Genomic DNA, 25,382 nt, shown 5'->3' with positions numbered 1-25,382 from the left:
TTATTTAGTCTAACAACAATCCTATCTCCTCCTCATTCTTACAAGCGAGGTTCAAACTCTAAATTTATTGTGACATTTGATACTTCAACATTTAAATCATTATCTAATGAACCTTTACCTAATTATTCCATCTTGTTACCTAACAAAATCACTAAATTGGTACTATATTGGAAAATAAAATTTGCAAAATCGACTGTGTAACCAACTAACTTTCATATTAAAGAGATTTAAGTTTTATTATATTAGATTACTTTCATTCAAACCCCTTATAAAATGTGAACTTTATTACCTTTTATAGGTACTCCTTTAACTACTATTGGCAAAACTCTTCTTGGCGAGTCTTAAGGGTTGCCTAAAAAGAGGTGGAACTATGTCGATTCATGTTGGGTGGGCACGCGCCCGGGGGTTGTGAATTTTAAAGTAAGGGAAAGTTTTAAAACCGCATAGTTTTAAAGACTTAAAAATATAAGCATTTAAAGCCGTGCGGTGTTAAAACTAATAAATCTTTCTCTAGTGTTGATATCTGTAATTTTAAAAAATGCTAGGCATATGATAATTTATCTATGTATATATAAATATTCCAATTTAAGATCTTAAATTTATTAAAGTGTGGGAAAATTAATAAAACATATGGTTTAATAGTATAATGTGTTAAGCATATATAATGTCATACACTGTTAAACTATTTGGTTATATAAAATGTAAAGTTGGTGAAAATCGTGTGGAAATGTGACACGTTTGATAATTATCCCAAAAACCTAAAAATGCTTATGGACCTACCTTGACGATTTCAAAGGCGCGCTTCATTAATAGACTCTACTTTCACAATCGTAACATATCTTTAAAAAAGAATGTGTTTAGCATATATTATTTATTAAGAAGTTGTTAAAAATATTGAAATGAGAAGGAATAATCATTTTCCTACCGTTTAAATAATTCAACTCAATTCTTCATCAAATTACATTAAAACAGGGAGAAAAGCTTATTCACATCTTAACAAAATCCTAAGAAATGTATTAGGGAAGAGATAGTTTTGCTAAGCGTTAACATACGTTAAGATAGATGCACTGATTAAAACCCAAAATTTTTTACAAATTTACTTATTTACATTTTAAATTATAAAATAAAGATTTTAGGCCAGCCCATAAAATTTAAATAATATAACAACATTGATATTTTTTTTAATCCTTTTGATTTCGTACAAGTGAGGTCAATATCTTTTAGGATAACAAACTTACATATATATATAAAGAGTACAAAAGTGAAGGTAGAAAATTTAAACTAATTAACTAGTTAATAATTAAAGAGCAGCTTGATTAGCGGAGAAGCTAGAGATTGGCTAGATTAGGAATCTTCTTCAACCGATGGCATCGAGATATGATTTCTCTTGATTTGGTAATTTTTTGACAAAACGTTGTCGCAATTTGAAGCCTTATTGAATAACAACAATATCCGGATTTCTGAATATGATTAAATATATGAAAATAAATGCTTTTACGTCTTTTCATGCATTGCATTGTGCTTAGAATTATTCTCCAATTCAGCTTGCAATAATTGAAAAACTTCATCAACACTCTTTAATTTATCAGGTCAATTTAGTCGCTTCTTTTCTTGGCATGCATTGCTTTGGTTAGTTGGTTATTCATGGCTTTTAGGAACGTATCCAAATTAATCAATTTGTAATTCACGAGATAACAACAATAATAACAAAATCGCAAAGGGAGTTTGTTTGTCTATGTGTGGACGCCTTCTTAAATTTAAAACTTAAATTAGTCAAAATATATGTTGAACGATCGATATCCATCTAATAGGTTAAGTTCTTGAATTCAGCGATTTGTTAATATGATAATTAATATATAGTTAATTTCTCTAATGTATGTTGGATGATCGATATCTGTCTACTAGGTTAAGCTTTTGAGTTCATTGATTTGTTAATACGGTGTATACTATATACCACTAAAACTCACAAAAAATGATTTATGTGACCATTGTTTTGCCGTTACATATGACTTTTTGTGATGGCTTTGTGGGCATTGGAAATGCTTTGAAGCCGCATGTTTAGCGTTAAAAAGAGTTTTCTGAAACGGCAATTTGGCCGTCACACAAGGTACGTAAAATCGGTTACAAAAAATTGCTGCGGCTTTAAGCCGTCAAAACTGACAATTCTTGAGTATTACACTCACTGGCATCCTTTTCTTTCTTGTCTCGAGTTCTCAAGTACGCATGTAGTTATGCCAAATACCAACAAAATAAGGATGTATTAAAGGAAAATATAAACGGATATACTAAGGGAAAGCATAAAATCGATCATGCACTCATTGAATTATTAGATGGCTAACGAAATATTGTCATTCCATTAATCACTTTAAGACAAATGATTGTCACCTTTATTCTGAAAAAACAAATCTGAGTGTACCTTTAAGCAGTAATCTCTCAAAATTGTGGATCAATAATAACACTTCCATAAGAGAGCGCTATAGACATAAACAACACATAATGTATCCTAATTTTATAAAACATGTAAAATAAATGTATTTTAAGAGTTACCAAAACTTTTTTTTTCCCCTTCTTTGGAGATTATCTCTCCACTGCAACTATAAATCCTTAAAAAAGAAATGGTTAGAACAAATTAGATGACCAAAAATTAGAACAAATTTCATTGTTTCGGAACACTAGAAACCAAATTCAAACAAGAAAGTTTAAGTTAGAGACGATCTTCTTACCTCATCACTAATAAACTTTATAATTATCTCTCCTGAAAAGGAATTTGAACAAATTAAAGGATTTTCTTGTAATGCCTTGAGCATAGACAAAGCCTAATTATGATGATCAGCACATAAGCATTAGAGCTAATAAACGACTTCAGTATAATTAAGAAAATGTAAGGCAACAAAAATCATAAATGGCATAAAGTTATATTAACCTAAGGCAACAAAAATCATAAGATTACATTAAAAATAGCATCAAACAAAAACTAAGCTCCTCATCATTGGTTTATACTCTGTTCACAGTGACTCTAACTTGTCGTTAAATATGGTTAATAAATATTTCTGAGTGCCTCTACGTTTGGCGTCGTAATAAGAGGACAATAACATTCTGTTAAGTCAATATGTAAATTGTTGATTGAGTTTAGTTGATTTCAAAAGATGCTAAGGTACACCAGATCTCACTATTAATTTCAAAAGATGCTAATATGACCAATATTTCACACATCCTTTAGGTTTTTTAAGTCATTTAAAAGTCATTCATGTTAAAAAAAAATTTCTTCGTATTCTTTCAATATAACTCGTACGTGCACAATTAATTAACTTAATAAATCTGTTTCAGCTTGTACAGGAACATAATTAATCAAAGCCAGTAGTTGTTGTGAAAGAAAGTACTTAAAACTTGCTGCTGATATATAGTTGATTCCTCTAATAGACTTTGGTTACGAGAAGCTTAATCATGAGACTCGGTGATTAAACATTTATTCCAATATTAGTAATTTAGTTTAGAATTATATAGCTCTAAAATAGGAAGATAAAAGTAATAATATGCGGAAATAAGGGTATTTTATTGAGAATCAAAGTCCTTATCTTTTTTGAGGTAAAAATTATCACTGAAATAAAATCCTTGCATATACTAGGATAATTAAGCAAGAAATTTTAAAATAAATTTCTTCAAAAAAGAAATTCTGCCCTCAACGGCTTAATCGAGTGGTTTTCAAAAAAACTTAATTTGGCTCACCTGAGTGCAAATTGCAAGAAGGTACTGATTGAAAACTTGATTTAGACTTTACCAATCTTTTCACCTCGTACCCAAAATTGTAAAAAATAAAATACAATAAAAAGTAATTAAAGAAATTCTACGAAACTAGAACTCCCAAAATTGCGAATTAATTGGGCCGGTCTCAAGGAAAGAATTCGGGCCAGATATTGGTTTGGGCTTGTATCTTTCACCTTGAGTACTAACCCATTTTTTAGCACACCTTTGAATTAATTAAGATCTTTAAAATACTGTTCGCTTTGTACTGCAAATTGACGCCAAAAGAATCAAAATCCTGCAAGATTCCAAATGGTAAAATTGGATAAAACCAACGTCATCAAAGAGCTCACATGCCCCTATGAAGTGTGAACAATATTTGGTTTCGCAGAATGAGATTTTCATTTTTCCAGGAAAAAGTTTCCGGAATTCCCGCTGAATGATGACGTTGTAAGATCAGAAGTCCCATGTTCAGACTTAGAACCAATGCAGTTGATGTTTTTCCAACTGACCAATTAACTAACTCGTCATCATTTATTGATTGGTGGCAAGTCTCAACGTGCGTTCTTCCTCTTTTATTATGTTGTTTACCAATTTCCAAGTCTAGCTGCACCGAATTTTTCAGAACTCCCTCCGTGAAAAAGACATCAAGATCTCTTTCTTTGATTAATTAGATAATAAATTTTTAATTTATAAGTACGACTGAAGCAATACTATTACTGAATAAAAATACGAACCTTTTTGTTTAAATTAGAGAGCTTGTTCGGCCGATTGAGGGAAAATTAAAGAGAAAATGAATTAGAAATATCTGGAAGAATCTTGAATCTTATTGAAATGCATCCGAAAACATTACATGCCTTCGGAGCTAGCATTCCTCTATGTATACCATAGCTAGCAAAATGATAACCAACTCCAGAATTAATAACTGATTTGCTAGCTAACTAATCCTTTTAACCAATCATAATTTGCCAGCTGGCTCTTTACAGTAATTACATAAGCCTTGACGCAGAGACTCAATACATCAGCACAGTACACTTCATCATTCATCAAGCCAGCTCATCATCACAGATCATCAACTGAACCAGATCAGCATTGCCAGCACAACCAGCACAGATCATCAGCACAAGTATAATATCCAACATTTTTATATAATCCTAGAGATCATCTTTGAAGATTCCAATTTAAAAATGGATAAAACAAGCATCATCAGAAACTGCCCACATGCGTTAATTGCAAACGTCACCAGCTTATATTTTGTTATGCGGTGTTATCCAGTGTTTAGTTTCCTAGAAAAAAGGTTTTCCTATTTTCCAAGAAAAAGAAAATTTTCCGGAATTCCTGCTGAATGATGACGTTATAAAATCAGAAAACCCATGTTCCGAAATAACCAACGGCTCGGGTTTCCAACTGACCAGTTAATTCATGATCATCTTCTTCCTTTCTGATCGGCTGCAAGCCTCCACTTCCATTCACTTATTATTAGCAATTGCAAGCTTCTACATCTGTCATCTTTTTGCAAATTGCACCGCTGCTTAAACATTCAAAGCGTGTGCACCTCAAAAAGCTAAAGCCAAAGCTATATATCTATATCACGGTATGAAAATATATATCAAATCTCTTCTGCTTCATGATTCTTAGGGGGGGGGGGGAGTAGGATTTTGGTTCGACGTTAGAGAGTTACAATAAAAGTATGACAGACTTAATTAGAAAATAATGAAAATACTATAAATTTGACGATGTCAAAATATAATCTTTATATAAAATAGGTTCAAGGAAGACGTTTAAATATATATATATATATAAAGTTTAGTTAAGCGTCTTCTTTGAATCTTGACTTCAATAAAGTCAAGAATTAATTAAAAGATAAAAAAAATTAATTTTAATATATTACATGACAAAATATAGTGTATTGAAATCTGTGTTTATTTTATCTTTTAACTAATCAATGACTTTATTAAAGTCAGAGATCTCTGATGGAAAAACTACTATATATATATATATATATATATGCCCAGAATTTGCAGGCCGTAACCTAGTTCCGCCCCGATTGGATGCGGCTTACAAATTTAATTGTTGATTTTCATAAATCAACCGCAATTTTTGTAATTATTATAGTTGGTGCTTGGTTCATGCGTTGTTATGTTAATGATTTATTATCGGTGTTATAATAACAACCACCCACGTGCATTTGTATACATGAGAACTATTCGTGATGTGCTAAATTTCTTTCGTTTGCTCGAGCAGCTTCTTTTTAAATTCATGCAATAGTCTCTCGATATAATTTATTTATCCTTTCCAGAATTTCAGCCGCATGCCTGTGATGAACAATTGCGTCATCAGCATGCATTATCGATATCATATATGATTCATTCCCATGTTACTTGCCATTCAGCCGACATTTGATTTTTGGGTTCCCAAATAATTATGAACAGCCCATGAATTATAAGCTTTTACTTTTGGCTCTACACTATATACGTTGAAAATTGTAGAAAGAAAAAAAAAAAAAAAACCCTCTTATCTACGATTTGTTTATCAATTACTTTTTGTCGATCAATACCATACGCAGATCTATATCTATTGAAAGGAATTTTAGATGGTATTGAGACTACTATATCATTATACTATACATTGTAAGAAAATATGCCATTTGGCATTATACTCTAAGCTTTTTAATTTGGCATTAGGTTTAAAACTTTACCCCTCTGATATCTAAGCTTTCAATTTAGAAATTAATGTAATGCTACTTACCCCAGCATCCAGATAAGTTTAGTTTTCTTTTCTTTCTTTTGAAAATCTCAAAAATATGGGAAAGAATTATTAAATGAAAAAGAGCATTTCACTTACGTGATATAATGAACCTTATCATTTGAAAAATACAATAAAGAAAGAGTAAAATTAAACTCCAATAGATAAAGCAAAATCAAATGTATAACGAAAACCAAGAATAGTTGTACAAGTCATAAACCCTTTTACTATATATTCTTATCAATGTTATGATGTAATGTGTTTACAGGGCGCACATATATTAAAGAAAAAATTGAGACATTAAAGACTTAAAATTAGAAGATGCATCAATACGTTTTTTTGGATATATCAAAAGTAATTAAATTGTTATCCTTATAAAGACACTGCACATTAAGCCTAATATTTAGCGTGTGTCTTTAAAACACGTGTTAATTAAATTAATCATCTTACTATATAACCTATGATATAATTAAATACTACCTTAAGGGACACGTAAATGAAAGGTACTGTATTCATATGCATAATTCGCGTGATGTGTAGCTGGTCTCATGAGCACTGCCGTTTTAATATTCTCCATATAATTTATTTGATATAAAGAAACTCATCATTTTTATGATTAAAATGGACACTCAAAGTTTGTAACAAACCTACAACAGAAATCTTGCCCTTAACAGATTCTAGCAACTCACACACATATATATGTCATCAAATTAAACCACTCACATTTCTAGCAACTTCATCATTTACTAGCCATGTTCAAGAAAATAATAAAACATATTTCCCATATTATTTTTGCTCACAGATTCACTTGCAAAACTTTTTATTATTTTTCTTTTTTCAGCCCAAAGTCTCTCTATCTTTCGCTCTTTTAATTTTCTTCTATAAATAGCCTTCAAAGTTCAAACCAACCACAAGTTCTCTTCGCCACTTTCATCAACACTCGTCAACAAAATCCTCCTAGCAAAAATGTTAAAAGCCCCAGCAAAATTTTCCTTTCTTTGGGCAATTGCCCTTCTCCTACACCTAGCTTCTGCTCAAACACTTCCTGCACAAGCAGGTTTTGTTCAAACTAGAGGCACCCAGTTCGTTCTAAACGGCTCTCCATTTCTCTTCAATGGATTTAACTCTTATTGGATGATGAATGTGGCATCACAGCCAAGTCAAAGGTACAAAGTTAGCGATGTCTTTCGCCAGGCCGCGGCCGCAGGGTTAAGTGTTTGTAGAACATGGGCATTTAGTGATGGAGGTTATGGAGCTCTCCAGCAATCTCCCGGAGTTTACAATGAACCAGTCTTTCAGGTTTTCGCTTCAATTCGTTTTCTCATCATTTAATGACTCTGGCCTTTCAGTTTATATATTTCATAAGGTTTATCCTGGCAGCGTCCACTCTAAACGTTTAAAATTCACTCTCCGATCACCTATTGGTATTCATAATTTTGAGCACGTCAAAATTTATGCAAGTGCCTCAATTGAAGGAAATTACGTTGATTTTTATAGAGGAAAACTTTTGTGGGCCCAGCATACCATTTAAGTATGTTTAAAACGGTATGCGTGACCAATTAAAAACGACCATTTTGGCACTTGTTGAGTTCCGTAGTAAGACTTGCAAATTTTTATATTCACAACATTAAAGTGAATGATGCATTAAAGTCTTTCGAATAAAAAAAAAAAAAAAAGTCTTTCGTGGTTCAGATAAAAAAAAAAAAATTCGAATAAACTCATTTTAATATACCAACCACCAACGTGATGATCTTCCAAGAGACGCACTAAAGAGATTTTTATACCCAAAATATGAAATTGTTTTTTTTCCGTGTTTTATAAACCCTCAGCGTTGTAAGTCTCAAGTAAGGACGCCCGTTAACGAGACCTATTTTATATTAGTGCATGGAAAAAAATTTTAATTTACGTGCATTCATTTTTAATCATTAATTTGTTACTGATTCATTATAAACGATTTTTGCAGGGCCTTGATTTTGTGATTTCAGAGGCAAGAAAGTATGGAATCCGTTTGATTCTGAGCTTGAGCAACAACTACCATGACTTCGGAGGAAGGCCACAATATGTGAATTGGGCTAGAGCTGCTGGCGCATCAGTTAATAGCGATGATGAGTTTTACACTAATGCTATCGTTAAAGGATATTACAAGAATCATGTCAAGGTAAAACAAAAAACTAGAAATCAAACCAAACATTTTTGGCGTTTCACTTTCTATTGGACTTATATATAACATGAAAAGAAAAGTGATCATACATATACATATGCTAACAAAGTGCTTTCCTTTTTTCCCTTTTTTTATTTCTCTGTTGCAGAAAGTGCTTACAAGAATCAACACAATCACTAGAATTGCTTATAAAGATGATCCCACGATCATGGCATGGGAACTCATAAACGAGGCTCGCTGCCAAGCTGATTACTCCGGAAAGACCTTAAATGTAAGTATCAGTTACTAAAAGTTGCATGCAAAATTATATGCCGGCTGCTCTTAGTTACCAAATAAGTAAAATGACATATAGAATGTCTTGTGCTACAGAATTGGGTCCAAGAAATGGCATCCTATGTTAAATCTATTGACAACAAGCACTTGTTGGAGATTGGGTTGGAAGGATTTTATGGAGATTCAATTCCTGACAAGAAGCAATTTAATCCTGGCTACCAAGTTGGCACAGATTTTATTAGCAACAATATGATCAAGGAGATTGATTTTACAACTATTCACGCATATCCAGATCAATGGTGAGCTAAGAAAATTAAATGTACATTTTTGCTGCATCATTTTCGAAAACAAAATACGCATCCGATAATGTTTTCTAAATTAATTTTTTAAATTGAAAACGGCGCCGGAAACATGTTTATAATATTATTTTTTAAAATAATTTGTTTCTGTTCGCACATTTAACCAAAAAAAGAGGACGTTTTGAGAAGGATACTGGTATTACTGTAAAATAATAATGTATTGCTCGGATTTGCATTTTGTAGCGTGCAAACATCTTCACTCGAAAATTTTCACTAAAACTGACTTGGTTTTCTTGCCAAATAAACAGGCTACCTGGAAAGAACGATTATGCTCAAATGCAATTCGTACAAAAATGGTTGGCAAGCCATTGGACAGATTCAAAAACAATTCTGAAGAAACCGTTGGTTTTTTCGGAGTTCGGAAAATCGAGCAAAGAAGCTGGGTTCAGCATCAATGTCAGAGACTCATTCTTGAACACAATCTATATGAACATCTACAACTTAGCTAGAAATGGTGGAGCAATTGGAGGTGGCATGGTCTGGCAGCTTATGGCTGAAGGCATGCAGCCATATTTTGATGGATATGAGATTGTTTTATCACAGAATCCATCAACGCGCAGTGTCATTGTTCAGCAATCAAACAAAATGACTGCTCTTGCGCACATCTTAACCTATGGTAAGAATCTGATGGGAAAATCACATTATCAGCTGCATGGCTAGTCTTAAGATGCTAATTAGCCTTTGGAAAAATATGGGAATGCTGGATTACGAATGGAACTTCTAGATAAACTAGGAATCAAAGTGCCTGTTTTGCAGGGCACAAAAGATTTACAAATGCAAAATTTGTTGTCGACATTTTTTATTTTATGTTATGAATAAAGTATGCAATTCTCTTGATTTAGCAATACGACCCTCGAATGCTTATTTTGTTATCATAACAGTGTGATATTTGTTTCTGCTAAGTTTCCAAATTTCTTGGCATGGAACGAAATTCTTAAGACATAACGCCCACATCAAAGGACCGGTCAGGTTCCTTACAATATCAACGATAACAGACAATTTGTTGCTTTAACATAATATGGAGGGAAGAATACCAATTGCTCCCCAAAACCTACCGTCGCTTGGTACCGGAATTATCACACCGGTTTCAATTGTTGGATATTTCAGCATCCGCAATTTGATTTACAGCAAGGTACATAAAAAGAAAACACCATTCTATAGGCAACTTTTTGCACATCAACATCGGCAAACCGAAAATGTATCACAAAAATTCGCAGTTTAATGTTCAGAAAACAAGAACAATGCATTTAAAGAAACAACTTAACATCTACATTGTTGCCTTAATACAACAATTACAGTAAGAGTATCTATAATACAAAGTTATGTAGCTAATTCAAGTGATATCACCATGAACAATAGTCCATAGAAATAGCCACCATAAATTGCTTCCACTACCTAACTAGCATACAATAACTGTTATAAATCTATGAAAGCCAAATGGAAGCAGACACTTGACAACTATGGTATCTTTTCTATCCTACACCCAACACAAGGGGGTTAAACCTTCAGCATCAACTCATATATTTCATTTTCATTTTATTTTTTCATATCCAGTCTCTTGATGCATGTCAAAGAATACAGAATACAGAATCCAGAAAAAGGCATTTTCATCATTGAAATGTGGAGAAACTGAACAAATAACAAAACAAAAACAAAAACGAGATCAGCACGAATCACGATAAATTACAAACAACTTGCAACAAAATGACTATATAACAAACCATGCAATCCCGAGAGCCATTGCAGTTGCATGTCCAAGATTATAGATGAACTTGTACGTTAAACATATTAAACAGGTTGCATGTCCAAGATGATAGATGAACTTGTACGTTAAACACTAAACAGGATCTGGCCATCTCTGTACAGCGTGGGGTGGCTACTCTACAAGGTGACTTCCAAAAATTCCAGTGTAATATGTTTGCAATGCAACAGTGCAAAAATCACTTCAGTTACAGCAAATCCAAGAGGGGAGGTTGCTCCGAAGATGGTTTGACATGACTAGGTCGTGAGGTTGTAATGACCCCTCTCCCTCTTCCTCTTCCTCTACCAACAACGTTTGAAGGAGGAGGAGCAAGTTTAGGTGCTGTCTGTTCTGTTTTGCTAGAACTAAATATTGATCCAAGATCATTTGATTTCTTGTCGCTATTGATACTCTGAGTCTGTTTCATGAACCCAATAGAGTTCAGGTTATTAAGGCCCCCACTATTCAAACTGCTGGTGTTCAATGCTGAAGTGTGATTATTGGAGGCCCAACTGTTACTGCCGTTAGTTTGGAAGTTCATCGGTGTATTTGTCATCAAACCAGAACTGAAATTGTTAGTCATTGCTCCCATATTACCATTGCTAGGAGTTCCTGAACCACTGGAAGCACCACTACGCCGTGGAGGCCAATCAGCAAATGGATCTATTTCATCAAAACTTGAAGAAGAAGACAATCCTGCATTCGGTTGCTGCTTCTCACCTTCACGTGACTGAGAGTTCATTACTGAAGTTGCCCTAGGAGGCCATTCTACATCAACTGCAGGACATGATTCTGCGGCTTGTGGACTTGATATGGCAGCTACTATTGACGGTTGCAACTGCACAGGAACTGATTGAATTGGTTGATTACTAGAAACAGTTCTAGTGGATGAGGAGTTACTGATAGAAGACTGGTGGGAATTGGTAGATCCCTTTGTGATAGGACCCCAATCCTCGTCCCATGATGGGTTGCTCCTTGTTGCAGAAGCAACAGTCCCACTTGTTTTGTCCAATGCCTGAGATTGAAGCCCATTGGACAGCAGAGACGATTTTACTTCTGGAATTCCGGAGTCAGTTACAGTAACTCCACGTTTTTCTTCAATCTTCCTATAATGAAATGGAATGATCAATGAGAATCAAAATTAACAAATAACTTTACTAGACTGCAGAAACCACAAACAAACAAGTAAAAAGAAGAAAAGAAATGGTTTAGGAATGGGATTCAACAGTTGCACACGTATGCTAATAGTACCTGAGAATATCCTTGACAAAAAGAATATATTTTGCAAACTGCTGAACATTCAATTGTTGAGCAGTGAGAAGAGGTGCGAGCAGTGGAAGGACATGTTCTGCAGCAAATTCAATTCCGTACTGGACAAGACGAATTGAGCAGGACAATGAGCTGTAATCTCATAAATATTCCACACTACACCATGCTATGGCAGAAAGCTAAAGCAACTAAAAATAGGAATTAATGCTCACCTGCTTCAGAATTGAGTTTGCAACTCCGAGAGTACACATAAGGGTAGGAGCAGAACGATCAACAGCAGTACAGCGTTGAATTGTTTGCAAAATGTCCAGAACAGCGTGCTTATCAAGTAGGCTGACCAAATCTCCCAAGCATAGCAAAGCATTGACTCTCACCTGCACATAAAAACAAACCCAACGCTTCATATTGAAATTCACTCTCTAGAATCAATAACAGGAAGTTGGAGAAATAGAGCACCAAGTACTCATTCAAAAGAATTACCCTGCTAACAGAACTATCTATAACAAGGTGACTTAGTGTTTCCAATTTTCATACTTGCTTAACTATTATAATTCCATAACAACAAATCTAAAAAATTTACGAGAAAGCCTAGAAATTCTCCATTGCCCTCTTCGCAGCATGATCTGCTATTTCATAGATTGATGAAGATACTAAAAATTATGATTTAAATGTCTTCCTAGAGACATCAACAGCTTCAAAAGCAGCTCTTCATAGTTTTCTTCCCACTTGGCTGCAGAAAATGCGGAATGGCGACAATTAAAATTGAAAAAAAGGAACATAGATGTTCCTGAACAAGCATCAGCAGTTTTCTAGAGGCAAGCACACACCACACTAACAATAATTGTTTTATATACTATGAACACTTTAACACGTTAACGTCGCCAACACAGCATGCTCTTGTCATGGCCATCCACTGCATTGCTTTAATCTAATTGTTCTTTTTTAAGAAAAAACAACACTGTATTACTAATAAATAAAAAGATCTAAAAATTGTGGGCAGCTGTCAACCAAAATGAAGGCAAATGAAAAACAGATGATAAAACAGCAATGACAACCACCCTGACACTAAGAGACTTCAGGGGCCAGTTCAGCAGCCCAACTTTTTGACACAAGATAATACACAAGTTTTAGGCATTTAGATTAAAGAACAATGAAGGGTCAAGATTAGATAACAATTGTTATAATATGTTTTCTCTCTCCTCCATTTAATGTTTTATCTCTAAATCTCTCCACTATCTCAAGCGATTTTCCCTCCAGCTTCTCTCCTCCCTCTTCACTTTTCTTATCTATTGATCTGCCTGCTGACCTTGCTATAAAATGCGTCATGCCAAGATTATCCATGACCACCAAAACCATGGCTTCAAGCATGGTGTACATGGTAGCATAAAGAGCCTACTTGGCCTACGAGGTCTTACAAAATCTGTAAATCAAAAGAATCAAAGATGGGAGTCCAACAATCAAAATTGTTTTACTCATAAACTCAGAAGAGACTATGCACATTAGCAAGCTTGGTGGCACAGGAGAAAAAAAAAAGAGTCTACAAAATCCAGATTTTCCATTTTCCATTCCTGACAATAATCAGTGAAAATAAACTAAGATGGCTACAACACAAAAACACAAACTTCCCCGCATTTATTTTTTTCGGTTCTTTTAATGCATTGGAGTTCCTTTTTTTCCCCTTTTCGTCATTTAAATTCTCCCAGATGTTAAAACAGTGCAAATTTTCATGAGCATGTCTGTGCGCAGTATATTAACTCATTCAAAGCCCACAAAGAAAGCCAATACAGAACTTTATCCCATAAAATTTCAACCTTCTTACCAACATCTTCAAAAAGCACCCCCAATTATTAGATAACTAGGAAACAGCCATGCAATATTTACTACAACACATATATAGTCTTTATTGAGAAATTGTGAAGAGTTTTTATCTCCGCATCTCAACAGTCATCCTCAGTGATAAGCCAAAGATACTACGTGACCAAGCTTCGATAATAGCATAGTGCTCTCATCAGAGTGCAGAGAGGAATACCAAAGGTCAGGCAGATCCCCACTTCTTGATGAAAAGATATGAACATGCACTTTGGTCATCATGTAACTAAAGCAATCACAGAAGCACTAGTAATTATGACTTCCTAACAAATGATATTTCCATAACTTTTCAACAAATGGCTTATATAAGATTCTTCAAAATGGTGAATCACTCATCGTCAAGTCAGAAGATCAAAATTACATAAAATGCTTACTGCAGCAACTGTTGTTTTGAGAGCTAAGCCGTGAACACGAGGCAAAATGGCTTGTTTCACCAGCTGGAAAGAAAAAGTATAACAAAAAATGTCAGTGCTTTTTCCTTGCGATTGCCACCAAGAAGAATAGTATTGATGATGATGCCTTTAAAAATTGATTAATTTTGTCTACAGTGGACCGACACTTTTTTAATTGCTCAGAGATGAAAAATGAGAAAAGAATGCAAACAGTTGATGGCTGTGTCAGAATTCTATATTCCTTATTGTTTAGCAGATGGTTCTTCTGTTTTAAGCGTTTATAAACTTAAACTGATGATAAGCAAATAAACCAGTGGAAAGTGTATAAAGGAGATGCAAAATGCAACCTAAATCCATCAACGAATCCCAGATGTACAAAATAACAAGAACTTTAAAAGAATAACAAGCAGTGGTCACCTGAACATCTACTTGCTTTGCAAGAGGCACAGATCTTCTCAAAACTTCCTCTTGTATGCGGGGATCAGTATCGCCATAAGCTCGAACAAGCATGGGCAAGACATGTGATACTAGGTGCTCATGGCTAGTCTACAACAACCATAAAACAGATGATATCATGGTCAAGTATAATATCTGCAGCAGCCACTTTTATAAAAAAGATGAGAAACAAGAGAAAATAATTTCATGAAAATCTCTGAAGAATGAATCCAGATCAATGAATAGACACAAATAGAATAAGAGGCTAATGAATTCAGCAACATTAGCTTTTCTTCTCTCTCTCTCTCTCTCTCTCTCTTTAATAATTTAATGTAAGAAACAAATAAAATTGTATTGCAGCAAGAAGGTTGATTATTCAAAAGTGACTAGATGGCCACTTGAACCTGTTTCAATCAAAAGAACATCCCAAAATCCTAGTTGTGTATCAGCATCTCCAACCATTCACTAAACCAATACTAATTTATCTCAAAGCCCCTTCACCATTTAAATTTATAAAGAAAAAGGATGAATCTTGAAAATTCTTTAAATCTGAAGACCAAAAAGGAGCCACAAAAAAGAAAAAAGATATCCCCATAGGCCGCCAATGCTTTCTTCTCTACCAAAAACAAAAATAGATTTATTTCTTCCCAACCATAATTCCCACAAAAAAGCCCAAAACAACACATCTCCAAATAGTTTTGGTGTTCTCATCCCCTCATTCACAACATACATTTTTGTAGGAAGGACAGTCTGTTACCTTGTTGATAATAAGGTCTGCATGCTTCACAAGTAACAACAGTGTTTCACCAGAAGCGGTACTTAAGACAGGGAAAAGAGCTGGCAATGTAATTAGCTCGAAATCAATTTTGTCCTACAATAAATTGACAGTTATCAGTTCCTTATCCAAAGTAAAGTCATTAATGCATGGTAATGATAGACACAAAAGATGAACTAGATCCATAAACACATGCAGCCTCATCAATTTGATGAGATCTACTTCATATTGAACAAAGAAACAGAGCAGCAAAAATTCTATATAATTTACTTTTAAAGAGGTGAGTGCAAGGCAGCAATTCAAATCTAGATATACAAAAGCAAACCGGAAAGAAAAAACAAAACATTGCAGAAAGTAAGAGCGACACACAAGGAAAGTTATATTCTAGCATTATGCAGAGAAACAATTCTTAACTGAAATCGCAAAACACATGGGTAGAAAATGCTTCCAAAGCAGCTAATATAGCAAAGCCAACAAGAAACTGCACCCATTACAGGAATTCACTTTCCAAAAAAATTAGACAACTCTTTCTTTCCAACAAGCAATACTATTAAAAGTTTCAAAAAAAAAAAAACAAAATGCAAACAACAAAATATACACAAGAAAAACAGTACTTGCAGAAGGAAATAAACTCATTAAAGCAGCAAGCCAATAGAATGAACTCAACAAGAATCCCAGTGCGAGCCATTGAGGGCTGCTCTGTGCATTCAGAATCTAAGGTGCCCCACCTCACATGGAATACATAATAACACAAAAGAAGGACCTCAATAATATGCCCTTCCTACTCCCTTGATGTACTACCCCAACAGTTCAATTTGATGCATAACCAACAGAATACTAGACTGCTAAAAGGGGTGCCAACTTAGCCACCTCAATTAAGAAGCATTGGCTGTCAAGGGTTTCCCATCCAAATTTACAAACGCAATCCCAAGAGAGCATCCATTTCTTCCATCATCAAGTACTCCACTCTCAAAACTAGGGAGAAACAAGGCACTCAACACAGAAAATAACTATAGTAAAACCCTACACTTCCTAAACACTCCTCATGGAAAAGCCCTCACCAGAACCATCCAAACAACAGCTTTGACAAAACATGTCTTTAACTAAAATGTAATCTTTGGAAGGAGTGATGTTTTAATTAGACCTGCCCCTGGCCTCATATATACATATTATATTATTTTTCTTCTCTTTTTTGGGGGTTGGGAAGAGAAGTTGTTGCAGTAGAAAAGGAAGAATCGAGAATGCCAAAAAGTGGAACAAATGACACATGAACAACATGGACTAAATCAAGCCATCATCCTTGAACAACCAGTCTAAGGAGATCAGCATCAACCACTCGACATGCCTAGTTAACTGCTAAGCAAGGATTTAAAATGTAATTGACAATGATAAAAAGATTACAACATAGTTATGCAAATTGCTAATTGATTCACCACAACGAAAAAAACTAACACCTGAGACTCCGCTATTGTGAAAACCATGGGAAGAATCATTGGCTGCATCACAGAATTCCGAAGTTCCTCACAGAGTGGTGGTAGTACCTGCATGAAAACAGAGCTCAGTGAGAGTGCTCATCTTTTCTAAGTGATAAAATAGAAAATCCTAAATTTCCAATTAGCTTCCAAGCCAGAGTCAGCTTAATGCTTAATGCAAGTACAGTATCATTAATAACATGCCAGACTCCATTTTAAAATGCATAACCAGAGTTCATAACTGTAATTGCATCAAGTTAGTAAAACCAAAAGAAGGAAAACAGATCGAACTTGTCAACTATTTCTGATTTCATAGAATCAGGAAGGACATAGCCATATTTAATTGTTCAAAAAGAATCTACAGACGGAGTATATTATTATAGAAATCAAGAAAATTGTGACACAATGGGGCTCAAACCTTGTATCGCAGTACACGAGAGTCAAAATCTTTCCACATATCTGATAATGCTTTCAAGAATTCAGATTTCTGCATATTATCTCTTTCCTGCAAAAACACAAAATCTGTTATCCAGAACACCATTTCCTTCAAAATCCTTTTTTCTTTTTTCAACTTTACTCAATCAAGTGCCCAGGAAAACTTGTCCATAGGCTTGTGTCAGTCAAGCTAAAACATGAATGCATACAAGCATGTGGTCGAGGAAGCGAAGAGCACGCAACCGAGTATCATCACGGAAAAATCGAGAACCTGCCAAGGAAAAAAAAATAATCTTTTTAGATAGGAATGAATCAATATATAAGCAACGACACAAAAATGATATAGCATACAGATAATAACCACTAGCTTAACCCAATAGCCTATATATATTTCAAGCAAAAAAAAAAAAAAAAGGAGGCCGCTAGTCCTGAATTATTGGTATTTGTTAGACCCATGAAAACTTATGTTAGGCGCAAATATAAAGGGGCAGGGGCTGTTTAGTAATTTTAGGGGCAGGGGCAATTTAGTAACTTTATTATTAATTAGGGTTTAGCTATAAATAAGAGATTATGGAGTCATTTAGGGTTTATGTTGAGTTTTGTCTGGTACTAGGAACTATTAGAAGTTTTGGGAGAGATTGACCTACCTCTCGAATTGTAGGTCAGGATTGATTGTTTGTTTTCTTTTGATTTAATCAATAAAAGTCACCCCTAATTTAGCCCTAAGTCCTATCAAAGTGGTATCAGAGCAAGAATCCTGAGACAATGGCAGCGAAGAAGGTGGACGCGCTTGAAGAAAAATTGGAAGCAAAGGTCAGATCACTCAAGGCTACGATTGATGAGCGATTCAACACCGTTCAACAACAATTTTCATCTCTTGAAGCCATGTTGTTGAAATTGACGGAACTCCACCTCAACCCTCCTCAGCAGCATCGAGGGGCCATGGCGGTGCGGCAGGAGAAGGATCCGGGGTTACGGAACCCGTTGTAGGCGATGGCGCAGAAATCGGAGTGACCAGGCTAGGCGACTCGGGGGCGTTTGGGGGTGAGGCACAACCTGGACAGGCTGCAATTGGGCCCGAGCAGGGAGGATTTGGGTCTGAACAGGTTGGATTTGGGGGCGGTAGGCCAGGAGGAGGGATTTCTGGTGAGAAAAGGAGCAGTTATGGCCGAAATACGGCTAGGCAAGGGAATCTAGCCCACTATGGTGCTGGGCAAGGAGAATTTTGGGCTGGATCTTCAGGATTTGCAGACACTAGAGTAGATTGGGGAGGTTGGAGACCTCCGATGGCACGAAATTGGGCGGGTCAGACTCAATTTGGAGTAGATTCTCGGGTAAGGAAACTGAAAATGCCTATTTTTGAAGGCGAGGATGCCTATGGATGGGTGTATAGGGCAGAGCACTATTTCGCCATTAATGGACTCTTAGAAAGGGAAAAATTGATGGTGGCAGCGTTATGCTTGGAGGGAAAGGCCCTTGCATGGTTTCAATGGCGAGAACAACGACAACCAATGAGGTCATGGGGTGAATTTAAGGATCGGTTGTTGGAGAGGTTTCAGGCCACTCAAGAGGGAGATTTGCATGAACAGTTTTTTGCCCTGACTCAGGAGAGAACGGTTATGGAGTATAGGGAGAAGTTTGAGTTGCTATCAGGGCGTCTAGGGGGGCTTCCAGAGGCGGTGTTGGAAGGGAATTTTATAAAGGGACTGAAGCTAGAAATCCGAGCCTCGCTACGCTTGCTAAGGCCGAGAGGGTTAGGGGAGTCAATGGAGTTGGCACAGATGATTGAGGACAAGAACACAATAGAACGGATTAATAGGAGCAGTTCAGTTGATTTTTCATATCGAAATAGCACACCATTGGTAGGACAGAAAACTCAAACTTTGGGGTTTCAGCGAGAGTTCCAAAGTACAACATTGGGAGGCCAGAAAATGCAAATGATGGGTTTACAGAGAGATTCCCAAAGGGATCTGGTTAGTGGGGCACGATTAGGGGTGACTTTCAAACGCTTCACAGAGACAGAGATTCAAGATAAGAGGGCGAAGGGGGTGTGTTTTCGATACGATGAGAAATTTTCACCAGGGCATCCATGTAAGGATAAATCACTACAAGTCCTGACTGTGTGTGACGAGGAAGAAGGCGAGGAAGAAGAGGCAACAATTTCCTAAATTTCACCTTGAGGACAAGGTGTCTTTTTGGGAGGGGAGTAATGTTAGACCCATGAAAACTTATGTTAGGTGCAAATATAAAGGGGCAGGGGCTGTTTAGTAATTTTAGGGGCAGGGGCAATTTAGTAACTTTATTATTAATTAGGGTTTAGCTATAAATAAGAGATTATGGAGTCATTTAGGGTTTATGTTGAGTTTTGTCTGGTATTAGGAACTATTAGGAGTTTTGGGAGAGATTGACCTACCTCTCGAATTGTAGGTCAGGATTGATTGTTTGTTTTCTTTTGATTTAATCAATAAAAGTCAGCCCTAATTTAGCCCTAAGTCCTATCAGTATTCCATCCATAATCTAACGCTGAGTAATCCTTGACACTTCCTTACCATATGATTGTGCCTTCTTTTACTCCATGCTATTTGGTACCTTTTCTCATTTATTGTCCACATATTGAGAATTCTTAAAGTTCAGATAACATTTATTCAATCCTCAATCTAATTAAATAAAAGACTTGGAGAAAAAGATATTGGGTGAAAAAAGCTCACATTTTACCTGTAAAATCCATTGCTGTGGGTCTGAATGATTCATTTGCTGAAAGCATCTTTTGCAAGTCAGGAACTAAATCTGATGGAATGGACGAGAAAGCATCACTGGATAAATAAGTCAAGGTATTCATGTACTGCAGGAAAACAAGGAAAGAACCAAATAAAAGGAACAGGAATTAGATATTGACAATCAAAACATGTTCAGAAAGACCACCTCAAATTAAAAATACAGTGATTTAATGGTGACAAACAGCCAAACTAAGAGACTCTTTAAAGTTGATGTTAAACAAATGATTCCATTAATACATACATAAGGAATTGTCCAAACATGAAAAAGAAGGATCAAAACGCTGATAAAAAGAGTAACATCCTTTTTTTTTAAAGAAAGAAAAAAGACACCGAAAGTATATAATATTGACATTATTTTGGCAATTTAAAAAAATTAAATTGAGAAAGAGCAATCGGTGATGGGCAGGGCATATTCTTTTTTTTTTGTTTCCTTCTAATTCATGCACCTAATGAAAGACACCCATCAGATGTTACTTCAGCCATTTAAAGTGAATTAATCTATAAATCTCAGATTATGTCATAATATATGTCAAAATGAGGGAGTGCACTCTGCGTATGTGCACAATATGAAACATTGAAATCAGAAAGTACCATCTTGACATTGTTGTTGCAATCAAACAAAGGCTTGCGAGCAATCAAGTGGTAGGCAACGCATCCAAAACTGAATATATCAGAAGAGCATCCAAATGAATTTGTCTTGCTGCGAACAAGTTCAGGTGCAGTATAATTCAATGATGGCTGAAGGGGCAGCATAGAATCCTCAACATCATATTCCTGTGCAATTCAATAAATTAGGAACAGGAGATAAACATGCTTCATTATAAAAACTATACTTATTTGCATCTATGTAATGGAATCCAATAACCTGGACTGAATGAAACCTCAAACAAATACCATTCATGTTTAACACAAGCCATCATATGGCTCGTTAAAGTAGAATGTGTAATAGAAAGTGATTAACGTTGCGTAGAGAAAGTACACAGAAGAAATATCATTATACTTGCAGCTAAAGCAGAGGGCGAGGAAGTAGGTATTTATAGACTCAAAAACAGTAAGCAGGAGGTAAAAATCGAAATGGATAACTTATAGTTACATAAACGTCAAAAATAATAATAATAACAAGAAGTGCTAACCAGACAACTAATGACAACCTATAAGGAAGAACTAAATTCAGAGAAACAATTTTTTACATAATAATCAAGAACCATGCTTTTATTCTTAATCTAACTGAAATCACTCACAGCATAATGAAAGGCCTGGACATTAGAAGAATCGCTTATGGCTTGATCTGTTGAGATTGCAAAACCAAACCCACCAAGCTTCCAAGCTCCATTGGAAGTAATTAGGATATTCTGCAAAAGATAAAATTTATCATCAGATATGGATAACCTGCATCTCTAGGAACTCAAATTACAAGGACCAACACCATAGCCACTTGAAGTCTAGACTATAATCATTTCAAATTTAATGACTTGAACTACATGTAGAGCCACAAAACCAGACAAAAACCTCCATTCAGTAAGCAGACCAGAGAAGCAAAAATATAAAAAAATATAAAATAAAAAAAGCTAAACAAAACAAAAAGGAAAAACATTCATATCAATGAAAAAAATCATCCTGCAAACCATTTAAGCATCTTCCTGACCTGAATAGATGGAGAAATTGGAAAGAGTTTCTATTAATGGTAATTTTCAGTATGTAAGATGGTAATTTAACCTAGTATGCAGAAATGGCGAACAAGGTTAACCTATTAGCCATATAAATGAAATGGTATGAGGAATTTAAACTCCTCTGAGTGCTAATGGACATCTCAACATTAAAATTATCACAACATTTGGAAAGAACACCAGAGTCATGACTTTTATCAGTAGCAGCAATATGCCTACCACAATTACTCCTAGCGCCATCACAGCAACCACTTCACTATGGTCACTGTTATTGTCATCACAGTCATAACTGCCAGGACTACCACAGCATTACTAACAATCTCTAATCCTCAACAACGCTAAAACTGCATCTACATTAATATGATCAACACGGTCGTTGCAACCACCTCTCATTGTTTACTACAGTAGTCATCATCACAACCCATTACTGTCATCATTTCCAACCATTCTTATTGTTGTTCTACAGTTAACAAAGTATAAGTTGAACAAACAACATAGAATGCAAATACAGGATAGCTTATAAATTTACAATCAACACCAGAAGATAGTTCCTACTTCTATAATTTTAGGCCAAATGCAGAAAATAAGCATAAGGTAAAGTAATAACCTCAGGCGATATAGCCCGATGAATGAGACGCGCATTGCTATGAAGAAATTCCAAAGACTCTGCGATCTGTAATAGACCATGCTTCATCTCCAACAAACTCATTTCCTGCAAATCAAACACTTTCAAAAACTCCAACTAATCATAAAAAAATGAAGCAGCACAAAACAAAACAAGACAAAACGACACAGTACCAATCCCTTGAGCTCCCTAGGTACTTTAGATACATTTTCAAAATTCCCCAACACATTCGCCACCGACGCAAACAGCGGCTCCGTCACCATCGCCATCGCATTCTTATTCTCGTCCATCGCCTGCACCACGTGTACAATCCCAGGATGCCGCAGCCTCACCAGCTTCCCAGCGTCCGCACGCACAAGATCCAAAAACGCGTCCTCCGCCGACTTCGTCAATCCCGCACGCGCCCTCGCCTCCGACAGCGCCCGCTTGTCCAGCACCCACACGCACACCATCGGGTACTGCGCCTGCTGGCGCGTCACGTCACGCGCCCTCGCTGAGTACAATTTCCAAGCGAGGCCAGGACCGGCCGAGCCGATCTGGTCGAGGAGCTCGTAATCCTGCAGCGCCTTTGGCCCGGTTACCTCCTGTACAGTCGTTTCTACGGTTTTCCCGATCACTGCAGCGGTTTTGGCGAGGGCTTGCGTGAAGGTTTTCATATTGAGAGACATTTTGATTAAAATCAAAATTAGGCTCAAAAAAGATAATAACAAAGAGAAATTAAATCGAAAAACTTGAGGACAAAATTAGAGAAGAAGCTGCTCTTTGTTCGTTTCTTCCAGCTCTCTTCTTCTTCTCTTCTTCCTCTGTGAAGAGAAATTTTTTTTCTGTTTATTTTATTAATTGTTTTATTCCAATAATTACTTTTTTATTTTTTTGAATGAGGATATATATTCGCTAAGTTAACAGCTTCCTCCCTAGTCAATTTGCTGTTGTTGCTCGTTGGCCCTCTCCGTTGGCTTTTGATTTTTCAAAATTTTTTAAAAAAAAGGGGGGTTGAAAGGAAATTAAAAAAAATAAAAATCGTTTGATTACGTACATCTTTTTTATCCCCTTATTTTTTTAAATAATGGTTTCATAAATAAATTTTGGAATTAGGTCGAATGACGCAGTCACTATAAGATTGAAAATTTTGCTCTTTCAAATGTCATTATAATTATTTTTTTAAAATTCATTATAATTAAAAGTTGAAAAAGTATATTTATTTGATGATTGGATGATTATTACCTTATGAAAAAGGAATAATATTAAGAATCTCAATTTATCTAATAATAATCAAAAATTAAATAAAAAAATCTAAATAATAAACCGACCGAGTTTAAATTTTAAATCCAACACATTTTCCCCCCTCCTTAATCAAATCACAAACATGATTTCTATCTGTCTGATTTTGTCTAATTCATCAATAACCATCTAATTTACATTTGATTAATTTCTTCTTTTGCTTTTTAGTTTCTCCAATAATATTAGGGATCCCAATATTTGAGTCTCAATACTATATTCATTCAATAAATGGTGAGTTTCATAACTTGTAAAATTACTTAACTATCATAGAATAGATGAATGTCACATCATTTAAGACTTAAATTAGGACTTATGGTCTTCTCAAAAAAAAAAAAAATTAGGACTTATGGTCAGTTTGCTATATGAATGAAATAAGCTGATGATTAAAAAAGCAACTTAATGTTTAATAAATTGAACTGTTGCGGTTGCTGTGAGTATGAAAAGTAGAGTTCATCCATTTGGTAAAATTTATCACAAAAACATTATTTTTATTGTATAATGACTAAAATAAACATAAGTTTAAATTACCTTTTATTTTTTAGAATATATTTAATAAATTGTTTAGACATGCCTTTTTCGTTTTTAGAACATTTAAAATTACATAAAAGTTGAGAAAAAAACTCAATAAAATAAAATTGATAAACTTTATAATCTACTAAATAAAAGATAGTAAAAATTCATAGTAATATATAATCCAAATGAAATAAAAGTAATATGCATTACATTCATATATTAAACTTGTTATAATTAAATTTCACTAAAATTTTGATTTCTTGTGATTTAGAGCCATTAGTATTATAATTTTTTTCTTCGATATCACTGTCTCATTATATTCCTTCATCAAAGATTGAATTAGGATTATTTCAATGTTATCAAAATGAAGATCATCTTATACATGCTTCCTTATGTAATTGTGCAATGTCGTGGTTGTTAACATGTATACGTTCACAATATTAATTTTGATGATAACAAACTTTAAATGTTTTTTTTTTTAGCTATTCATTAACAAAAGAAAGCTTTATAATCTTTCTAAATTATGTTCATGAAAGATGGATATTTGTTAAACTTCAATTGGAAAATAACTTCCTGCAATTTTTGGCTAAAACTGTGATTATGGAAATAAACGGTTCACCATTTATTTTGAAACGGTTAACCGATTAAATCCAGAGAGTAACAAATTGATTAAGCTCTAACCGGTTAAGAAAAACGAATAAGGCTAATGTGTTTTACAGGTTTCTGAAAATAAACGGCGAACCATTAATAACAAATGGCTAACCGATAAATTTCAGAATGTCATTTCGTGCTAATCTTTAACCATTTAGTAAAAACAAATAATTGAAGTTTATCTTGCAGGTCTCGGAAATT

The 25,382-nt window shown here is 34.9% G+C and overlaps 2 protein-coding genes across 3 annotated transcripts; one reads left to right on the top strand and one right to left on the bottom strand.

The window, feature by feature from the left end:
• The first annotated feature begins 7,243 nt into the window (after positions 1-7,243).
• LOC18049440 (mannan endo-1,4-beta-mannosidase 5) lies at positions 7,244-10,065 on the top strand. The gene is made up of 5 exons (XM_006441653.2): positions 7,244-7,785; positions 8,450-8,644; positions 8,796-8,918; positions 9,017-9,219; positions 9,528-10,065. Exons 1-5 carry the CDS (start codon positions 7,453-7,455, stop codon positions 9,937-9,939), a joined length of 1,266 nt encoding a protein of 421 aa, XP_006441716.2. The 5' UTR covers positions 7,244-7,452; the 3' UTR covers positions 9,940-10,065.
• An 804-nt stretch (positions 10,066-10,869) lies between these two features.
• On the bottom strand, positions 10,870-23,583 carry LOC18049439 (SCY1-like protein 2). Of its 2 annotated transcripts, XR_002906335.1 has the most exons (15): positions 22,910-23,583; positions 22,719-22,823; positions 21,686-21,796; positions 21,036-21,218; positions 20,383-20,509; positions 17,877-17,938; positions 17,651-17,737; positions 17,215-17,301; positions 15,743-15,856; positions 14,968-15,096; positions 14,533-14,595; positions 12,502-12,663; positions 12,272-12,390; positions 11,001-12,126; positions 10,870-10,908 (listed from the first exon to the last, which is right to left on the bottom strand). XR_002906335.1 is itself a non-coding variant. In XM_006441651.2 (14 exons), exons 1-14 carry the CDS (start codon positions 23,402-23,404, stop codon positions 11,229-11,231), a joined length of 2,742 nt encoding a protein of 913 aa, XP_006441714.1. In that variant the 5' UTR covers positions 23,405-23,583; the 3' UTR covers positions 10,923-11,228. The 2 variants fall into 2 exon arrangements, 1 of the variants encoding a protein (XP_006441714.1); XM_006441651.2 differs by lacking the exon at positions 10,870-10,908 and having other exon boundaries at positions 10,923-12,126.
• Between the last annotated feature and the right edge of the window lie 1,799 nt (positions 23,584-25,382).

Source organism: Citrus clementina, unplaced genomic scaffold (genome assembly GCF_000493195.1).
Source record: "Citrus clementina cultivar Clemenules unplaced genomic scaffold, Citrus_clementina_v1.0 scaffold_3, whole genome shotgun sequence".
NCBI lineage: Eukaryota > Viridiplantae > Streptophyta > Magnoliopsida > Sapindales > Rutaceae > Citrus > Citrus x clementina.
Note: the sequence above shows the minus strand (reverse complement) of the source record. Positions and strands in the feature narration are given on the sequence as shown.

Bases quoted from the DNA above. Each gene is read 5' to 3' on its own strand.
- LOC18049439 (XM_006441651.2), bottom strand. From the start codon at position 23,404: ATGTCTCTCAATATGAAAACCTTCACGCAAGCCCTCGCCAAAACCGCT. The intron at 20,510-21,035 runs GTACTTTCTGAT...GTTTTCCTGCAG, and splicing joins GCAACAACAATGTCAAGATG to TACATGAATACCTTGACTTA. The intron at 14,596-14,967 runs GTGACCACTGCT...TTTTCTTTCCAG, and splicing joins CAAAGCAAGTAGATGTTCAG to CTGGTGAAACAAGCCATTTT.
- LOC18049440 (XM_006441653.2), top strand. From the start codon at position 7,453: ATGTTAAAAGCCCCAGCAAAATTTTCCTTTCTTTGGGCAATTGCCCTT. The intron at 8,645-8,795 runs GTAAAACAAAAA...TCTCTGTTGCAG, and splicing joins ATTACAAGAATCATGTCAAG to AAAGTGCTTACAAGAATCAA. The intron at 9,220-9,527 runs GTGAGCTAAGAA...CCAAATAAACAG, and splicing joins CACGCATATCCAGATCAATG to GCTACCTGGAAAGAACGATT.